Consider the following 9,517-nt stretch of genomic DNA (forward strand, 5'->3'; position numbering starts at 1 on the left):
ACTGTCTTTTTTTCTCATTGTATTTCAATGTATCCTGTTGTATTCTATGTATTTCATTGTATTCACTGTCTCGCTATATGCCATGAATGTATTCATAAGTTTTTTTTAATTAGTATAATTTATGTATTCAGATGTATTATATAATTTCTCTGAAGATTGCTATATTTTTGGAGTATTTTTCTGTTGAGAATCTTTTTTATAACTGGAAATACAAAATTTGTGTGTTATAATTGAGTTTGTTGATTATATTAGGAGTCTATTATGTTAATTGATTCACTTTCCGTTTTAAAAACAGTGTAATTCCCTATTTCACACCGTGAATACAGTAATATAGTCAAATACAATCTGTCCACTCCATGAATACAGTCGAATACACTCGAATACAACAACTGATTAGCTGGACTTCCCTGATTCACGCCTATTTTTGCTATTGTATTCATGAATACAATAGCTTAAATACATCAAATACATCTTATAACCACATAAAAGGTATCTATAATCCGTAATATAGCAAATGGTATCTATAGATGGCTAATTACTACTAAAAGATAGTGCTTTATGAAAATTTCTCAACTTTAATCACATGAAACCACATAAAAATAATTTTTTTGGTTGGAACGATATCTTTTGATAATAAAATTTTATATAGCTCCCATATCATACTTAGGTAGTAACATTGTCAATAGGGGTACATTGATCAGGATTTCAAGAAAATGAGTGCAATATTATAATGAGTTGGATCTAGGAATAAAAATTAGCAGGTTTACGTTTAGGATATTACCATATGATCTGTTATATTTTTAAAATTATAAGGTTAAAATAAATTTATTTTTTGAGATTCTAGTAAATTTTTTGCACATATATATCTATACTCCGCGTAAAAAATGTGGAACCAATTGAACCCATTAACTGTATATTGCATCTATTGTAGTCAATAGTGTAGATAGCTTGAATGTAACCATACTTGGGTTAGTGAAGTAACCGCAGTTAGGTGTAGTTAGTGGAACGGTTAGTTAGTTATGCCAGCTGGCTTAATTAAGAGTGGAGCTATTACTTGTATATAGAGGACAATTGTATACATTTTTCATACACAAAAAATAATACAACCGACTTTCTCTTTCTTCTACATTCTTCGTTCTTCATAGAATTTCCTCCATAGCTGAGCTTAAGCTCTGAGCATCGAGCTCAGATTCAGGAAAATAACATGGTATCAGAGTAGTAACGACTAGGTTACACGCTCGTTGTGCAATTCCACATATTTCAGATCTAGTCTTTCCTCTTTCAAGGTTGATTCTCTTTTTTTTTGTTCAACAATGGGAGATGAGAAAGAAGAAAAAATTGATCACACTCATCTACTCTTTGTATATCCTTCAGACACTCCTTGCTCGATTTTGATTACGGTGAAGCTCACAGGATGTGAAAATTACGGTCTTTGGCGCAGAATGATGCGAATTGCCCTTCAAGCTAAGAGAAAGTTAGGGTTTGTGACTGGCACTTGCACAAAGGATCAATTTAAGTTTGAATTACATGAAGATTGAGAAACTTGCAATGCGATTGTCTTATCTTGGATCACGAACACATCTGGTTTGGAAATATCTACAGGAGCGTTTTGATAAGGTGAATCGAGTGCGTATCTTTCAGTTACATAGAGAAATTTCCACAATTTCACAAGGAACTGATTCAGTTGCAGCATATTTCACCAAACTAAAGGAGTTATGGGTAGAGTATGATGCCCTAGTGCTTTCACCAGGCTGTGACTTCCCAAAATCGAGAGATTACATTGAGCATCTGCATCATCAGAGGTTACTTCAATTCCTTAGTGAACTTAATGAGTCATATGAGCAGGCACGAAGGCAGATTCTTATGAAGACTGTTGAACTACCTTGAATCAGGCATATGCTATGATTATCGAGGATGAAAGTCAAAGATCCAATCCGTTTCCAGCACTGACATGGAAGGCAGATCCAATGGCTATGCAGGTTGGTCGAGGACAACCTTACAGAGGAAAAAAACCTTTTATGCAATGTGCCTATTGCAATATGAAAGGTCATTTGAAGGAAAATTGCTACAAATTGAATGGTTATCCAAGTGACTTCAAGGGAAAGAAGAAGTACGCAGCTAACAGTGTGACTAAAAATGCTGAATTGGACAAAAGGCCAGAGGGAATGGAAGGAGGAAACAGTTCTGAGCCACCAAAGTTTGGTTCCTACTTTACAGAGGATCAATACAAGCAGATTCTGGGGATGTTGAACAAGGAAACCACTAATCCACAAGCAAACATGACAGGTATCACTATATGTTTAATGGCTGATGTGTGTTCTGGAGAATGGATCATAGATTCAGGTGCTTCACATCATATTACTGCATATTTAAATATGCTTAGAACTCACACTAAGTTAGACTCATTTAACAAGGATGAAGTGAATTTGCCTAATATAGAAAAGACTAAAATAACTCATATGGAAATAGCAGATTTCTTAGACAAGATGCAGGTGGATTAGGTATTATATGTCCTAGACTTCGAGTTCAACTTATTGTCTGTGTCAAAATTAACCAAGGCGCTCTCTTGCTCTGTCAATTTCTTTCCTGATTTTTGTGTATTCCAGGATCTTTACAATGGCAGGGTGAGGGGGATTGGTAGAGAAGAAGGTGGCCTATACATTGTGAAATAGAAAAGAACCGGAGAAGAGATAGCAAGTTCAAAAGCAAACATTGTTGTTCAAAGAAAGGAGGCAGATAGCAATCTTTGGCATAGAAGATTTGGGCATGCTTCAGTCAATACCATGAAGAATATGCAGTTTTTAAAAAATAAGATGTTAGATGTTTCCATAAATAAGGACTGTCCTATTTGTCCATTAGCAAAGCAAAGTAGACTTGCGTTTCCTATTAGTAACTCTAGAAGTGAGAAACCATTGGAACTAGTGCATATGGATGTATGGGGTCCCTATAGACCCCTACTCATGACAGGAAGCATTTCTTTCTTACTGTTGTTGATAACAATACAAGGTTTACATGGATATATCTGTTGTAGCTAAAAAGTGATGTGATTGTTGTGTTGAAGCATTTCCTTTCTTTTGTTAAAACTCAGTTTGCTGCAGTCCTAAAGATAATTAGGACAAACAATGGGACAGAATTCTTTAATCAACATTATAATGCATTGCTTGACTCCTATGGGATATTACATCAAAGGAGTTGTGTATACACTCCACAACAAAATGGTATCGTAGAAAGAAAACATAGGCACATATTGGACATAGCTAGAGCATTGAAGTTTCAGGCTTGCATACCAGCTAGATATTGAGGTGAATGTGTAGAATGAGCTGTTTACCTAATTAATAGAATGCCCAGTGAAGTTTTACAAGGGAAGACACCATATGAACTATTATATAGAAAGCCACCATCCGTTGATCATCTGGGGGTTTCTGGTTTCCTTTGTTATGCCACCAACCTTGTGAAAAATGATAAGTTTGGGGCAAGAGCCAGGGCAGTTGTTTTCCTAAGGTACTCTTCATCTCAGAAGGGCTATAAACTTCTTGATCTAACTACTAAACAATTTTTTGTGAGCAGGGATGTGGTGTTTAAGGAACAGTTATTTCCTTTTTCACAATCAGAGCCTGCACCAACTCCTTTTACCCCTGTTACAACACCTCTTCACTTGCCTCTTGGTCCTGGTATAGCTCCTGACAGGGGGAGACACTCACTAGCTTATACAGCTCACTAGGAAACTGTGATCAATGATGCAGTAGATGTTGTCCATGATAAAGTTGTTGATGCACATGATGAAACTGTGATCAATGATGCAGTAGATGTTGCCAATGATGAAGCTGTTGATGCACATGATGCAGACATTAACATTCAGGATGCCCAGGATACTGATGCCATAGATATTGTGGCTGATGCATCAAACAATGACAATGTCACTCATGAGACACTTGAGAATGTTGATTGCATATCACAAGAAGTACAAGTTGCGGACAATACAATGGATAGTGAAAGTGAATTGAGAAGATCAGGAAGAACCTCAAAACCACCTTTGTGGCATCAGGACTATGTGACAAGGAAGCATGCACACACTACAATATATTCACTATCAAACTATGTATTTTATGTTAACCTATCAGCACAATATAGAAGCTTTCTAACAAAATTCTCATTAGACACAGAGCCACAGAATTTCCAAGAAGCTTCAAAAGATGACAGATGGGTAAAAGATATGAAACAGGAAATCAAAGCATTGGAAGAAAACAATACTTGGGAGATAGTTGATTTACCAAATGGAAAGAATGTTATTGGTTCCAAGTAGGTATACAAGATAATATACAAGGCAAATGGTGAGATTGAGAGATTTAAGGTAAGGTTAGTGGCTAAAGGCTATAGTCAAAAGGAAGGATTAGATTACCATGAGACTTTTTCACCAGTTACAAAGATGGTGACCGTTAGATCAGTCATTGAACTAGCGGCTTCAAAAGGCTGGAATTTGTCTCAAATGGATGTATACAATGCTTTCTTGCAGGGAGATTTATATAAAGAAGTGTACATGGAGTTACCCCATGGTTTCAGGAAACAGAGGGAGACAAAAGTGTGCAAATTAGTGAAATCTCTATATGGCTTGAAACAGGCCTCAAGACAATGGAATATCAAACTATCTGAAGCATTGATTGATGTAGGATACTGTCAGAGTCTATATGATTATTCAATGTTCACCAAGACCAGAGAAGATGACATAGTTGTGGTATTGGTGTATGTAGATGATTTGCTGATCACAGGGAGCAGTGAGCAACTGATTCAAGAGACAAAACAAGTGCTACACCAAAGATTCAAGGTAAAAGATCTTGGAGAGCTGAAATATTTTCTGGGAATAGAAGTGTTGAGATCCAACAAAGGAATATTATTGAATCAGAGAAAGTATGCCTTGCAATTGATTTCAGAGTTGGGACTGGGAGGAGAAAAACTAGTTTAAACTCCTCTTGACACCAACCAGAAATTTACTTCTGTAGAATATGATGAATACACAGGATTGAAGGGAGATGAGCCATTAGCAGATGTCTCAGCCTATCAAAGATTGATAGGAAAATTATTGTACTTGACAATCACTAGGCCAGATATAAGTTTTGGAGTCCAGACACTCAGTCAATTCATGCAATCACCAAAGATGTCTCATTGGGAAGCAGCCATGAGAATAGTGAAGTATGTGAAGCAAGAACCAGGAATGGGGATATTAATGAGTAGTGAAGGTGCAGATCGGCTGGTGTGTTTCTGTGATGTAGATTGGGCAGCTTGCCCAAATACAAGAAGGTTAGTAACTGGCTTCTTAGTGAAGTTTGGTGGTTACCTGATATCTTGAAAATCAAAGAAGCAACAAACTGTGTCAAAGAGCTCTGCAGAAGCAGAGTATAGGAGTTTGGTTGCAGCAACTTTAGAAGTGACATGGCTTTTGGGATTGTTTGCAGAGTTAAAGGTAAACATCAAGCAACTAGTTGATATCTACTCTAATAGTAAGGCTGCTTTGCAAATTGCAGCAAATCCTATTTTCCACAAGCGGACCAAACACATAGAGATTGATTGTCACTTTATAAGGGACAAGATTAAAGAAGGAAAGGTGCAGACTCACTAGATTGGAACTAAAGAATAGCAGGCTGATTTGCTTACTAAGGGACTTGGAAAAGGACAACATGTGTTTCTGTTGAGCAAGCTGGGAGTTCTTAATATTTTGCACCCTCCGGCTTGAGGGGGAGTATTGGAGTCAGTAGTGTAGATAGCTTGAATGTAACCATACTTGGGTTAGTGAAGTAACCACGGTTAGGTGTAGTTAGTGGAACTGTTAGTTAGTTATGTCAGCCGGCTTAATTAAGAGTGGAGCTATTACTTGTATATAGAGGACAACTGTATACATTTTTCATACACAGAAAATAATACAACCGACTTTCTCTTTCTTCTATATTCTTCGTTCTTCACAGAATTTCCTCCATAGCTGAGCTTAAGCTCTGAGCATCGAACTCAGATTCGTGAAAATAACAGCATCATCTATTGCTACTAGTTTAAATAGACATTTGGTTTAATTATATAAAAATTTTACGGTGATAAAAGAAGAATAGAAATTTTAATGTGCCACATTTGACATTTTGAAAGAATAAACCAAACCAAAAAAAAAAAAAAAAGCTAATTAAAACGAAAGAAGGGATGTGACATGCCCATCCTCAATGGATAGACCCAATTATATTCTAGAAAAAAGGAAGGAACAAGAGAATTTTACACCGCATGATGGAATAAGACCCCTAATTTCTTTTTATAAACACTTTCAAATATTTACCTAACATGACAATAATTTTCAAAACATAGCAACTTTAAAAGAAATTAGTGTCCCTCGACTTTAGGCTCCAATTTTGATAAACCTTATCCTTTCCTATCTTCGTCATTTTCTCTCTCCCTATTTTTCTTTTTCTCATGTATATTAACAGCAAAATATACTAAAGTATTTATGTTATCATTCCCATATTTTCATCGTCATTCATTCGTATGGGGCCCGACTTTTGTGTTTCAAAGCTAAAAATCATGGGCGTTGTGTTTAGGCAATATTATTTGTGTGATTTGAGACTTGAAACCTAAAGTGAAACCCGGATTAATACCAGAAAATTAAAATTCCATTATTGATTTTTGAAGTTTTTTGTTTGCTCCTAGATCTGACTTATATTGTTGGAGAGATCTCGCTAGATTCTCCTTCTTTGTTTCTTTTTTCATGAATTTCTTTTTTGCATTGATATGGTGGAATGAGCAGTGGTGGATCCAGAATTTTGAATTCGTGGGTGCTTAATTTTTTTTGACGTGGAGTTACTACCAATCACATAGTATAAGTGCACATTTATTTGAACATGACCGTCAAAAAAGTTAATAAAATACTCATATTGATATTATAGACGCGTATAACGAAAAATGCAACGAGAGAGAATTTTTTTTTAATGAATTTTGTCACTCTAGATGAACTGCTTGTTCGTAGAAGAGGCCGAACTTTGGGTTTCTTTCTTTCTTTGTTAGAGAATTATTAGGTAAAATAGAAAAGGAAAAATTAAAAAAGGGGAAAGTAAAATAAAATTCAAGGAAAGTAGTCTGAAAAGGAAATAAATAAAGTAGTAGTACTGGATAAAAATGTAGCTACTGGATTAATTTTTTTTTTAAAAAAAATACCTAATCGGGCTGAAAGGATAAAAGTAAAATTGACCACGTTAAGAGTGATATTCGTTCAAGATGCCTCACTCAATAAAAGCAACTACTACTTTACTTGACCAAAGCATCCATTAGAGCTTTTGTGTTCTGGGTACTTTCTTGCTTTATATATCAAAGACATCAAGTTTTCTGTATAACTATACATATTCTGTGGTGAGGTTAATGGGTGCTGAAGCACCCAAATTTAGTATGTGGATCCGCCCATGGAAATGAGAGGTGATTATATATCACTACTAGAAATCCGGACAAAAGTGACCACAAAAAGCGACCAAAGTTGGTCGCTTATGGCCCAAAAAGCGACCAAACACGCATGGTAGCTATATTGATGGTCCCTTTTATTTAGGGACCAAAGTTGGTCGCTATTTAGCGACCAACTTTGGTCTCTAAGCTAAAAGGACCAAATATTCTGATTTTGACTTTAGTGACCAACTTTGGTCGCTATATTAATTTAATAATATAAATTTGGCGACCAAAGTTGGTCTCTACATATGAAATACGTTGTTTTTAATTTATCATTAATCATTAGAAAGCGACCAACTTTGGTCTCTAATCCAAATATTATATTTTAAAATCTGGACAATAGAGACCAAAGTTGGTCGCTAAATTCAAGAATTTAATATATTTTTTTAAAGATAAGCGACCAACATTGGTCGCTATATTTCCAGAAATTGTATTTTTTTAATACAAATCTGGGCAGGTAGCGACCAAGATTGGTCGCTATTGCCCAAAAAATTATTTTTTATAGTGAAATACGACCAAATAGAGACCAAAGTTGGTCGCTTTTCTTGGTATATTTTTGGCAGAAACTGCCTGTTTTGGCAGCTACACCACCTGCCAGCTTACCAAACATCCTAAACAGGCATTTTATGCCAGCAACAACAACAACAACAATTAAAAGCAACAATCAATAGAACTAATACATTAAGCTAACAAAACTAAGTTAACGCTTATTACAAGCCCATTCGAACTAAAAAGAACTAACACAATAGAATTAAGTTTTTTGTCTAGTTCAAAGTATATAAAGTACTCAAGGAGTGTTCTTTCAGCATCCTCGTCCGAAAGTTGGATTGCCTCGCCCGATTCATTAGGTGGTTGATTGCGTATGAATTCCCCCACGTCAGCTGCATGTGAAGCGAACCTATATGAAAAATTATATATATTGAATTAGTATTTCAAAATTTATATAAAAGTAAATCAAAATACTTAATGCAAAAGTAAAAAACTTACATGTATATAGTCGAGGCTCGACCCTCCTTTCTGAATCAGTCTCTTTCTTCTTCTTTACCATACGAGTTTCATTGAATAGCTCATCTTGCTTCATTGGCATCATAAAGTTGTCTGGTGGCTTTGGTGATTATCCTCGTGGTACCATTTCTTGCCCAAATTAATAGGTAAAACCAAATATTTTAGCTACTAACAATTATCATAGATTTAATTTAGCTAAGAACAATTAATTTTTAGGGTTCAAACTAGAAGGAATTAAACAAATTAAAATAAGTCTATTTCGAAAAAAAATAAAGGAGAGAGAAACCTACCAGCTGGGCAGTGGAGGACACCGACGGAGCTGCTGCTGCCTCTGTTGGAGGGAGACGGAAGAGGGGGGGGGGTTGAGTGTGAGAGAGAGAAGAGAGGGTTTGGGGAATTTTTTGAAGAAAATAAGAGAATGGGAGGGGAAACCCGTTTTTAACTCTGTTTTTAAAAAAAGCGACCAACCTTGGTCGCTATTTTTGGTACCAAATATGTGTTGACTATTTTGACCAAAATAGCGACCACAGTTGGTCGCTAAATTCTGACTGTTTTACCAGAATAGCGACCAACATTGGTCGCTATATCAAAAAAAATTTAAATTAATTATAATTCAATTTAAAATTTATATTTATTTAATTCAATTAATTTTAATTCAATTTAAAAAATTCAATTAATTTTAATTCAATTTAATATATATAATTTTAAATTGAATTTAAAGTAATTTAATTGTTTAAAGCTTTCAATTCATATCCTATATATATATATATATAAGCTATATTCGATACAGTACATATTATATATATATATATATATATATATATATATATATATATATATATATATATATATAAGTTGTATTCGATACGGTAATACCTAATACACTTATACTTAATGCATAGTATAGCGTAAGTACATATATATTATATATATATATATAAGCTGTATTCGATACGGTATTACCTAATACACTTATACTTAGTGCATAGTATAGCGTAAGTACATATATTATATATATATATAAGTTGTATTCGATATAGTATTACCTAAT

At 34.8% G+C, this 9,517-nt stretch overlaps 2 protein-coding genes across 2 annotated transcripts; both read left to right on the forward strand.

Moving 5' to 3' along the window:
* Positions 1 to 1,548: 1,548 nt before the first annotated feature.
* Positions 1,549 to 3,301, forward strand: LOC142163402 (uncharacterized). The gene is made up of 4 exons (XM_075220685.1): positions 1,549 to 1,845; positions 1,893 to 2,492; positions 2,607 to 2,663; positions 3,032 to 3,301. Exons 1-4 carry the CDS (start codon positions 1,549 to 1,551, stop codon positions 3,299 to 3,301), a joined length of 1,224 nt encoding a protein of 407 aa, XP_075076786.1.
* Positions 3,302 to 3,340: 39 nt separating this feature from the next.
* Positions 3,341 to 4,303, forward strand: LOC142163403 (uncharacterized). Its single transcript, XM_075220686.1, has 3 exons — positions 3,341 to 3,501; positions 3,568 to 3,671; positions 3,744 to 4,303. Exons 1-3 carry the CDS (start codon positions 3,341 to 3,343, stop codon positions 4,301 to 4,303), a joined length of 825 nt encoding a protein of 274 aa, XP_075076787.1.
* Positions 4,304 to 9,517: the final 5,214 nt, after the last annotated feature.

This window comes from Nicotiana tabacum, chromosome 8, assembly GCF_000715075.1.
Source record: "Nicotiana tabacum cultivar K326 chromosome 8, ASM71507v2, whole genome shotgun sequence".
Lineage (NCBI taxonomy): Eukaryota > Viridiplantae > Streptophyta > Magnoliopsida > Solanales > Solanaceae > Nicotiana > Nicotiana tabacum.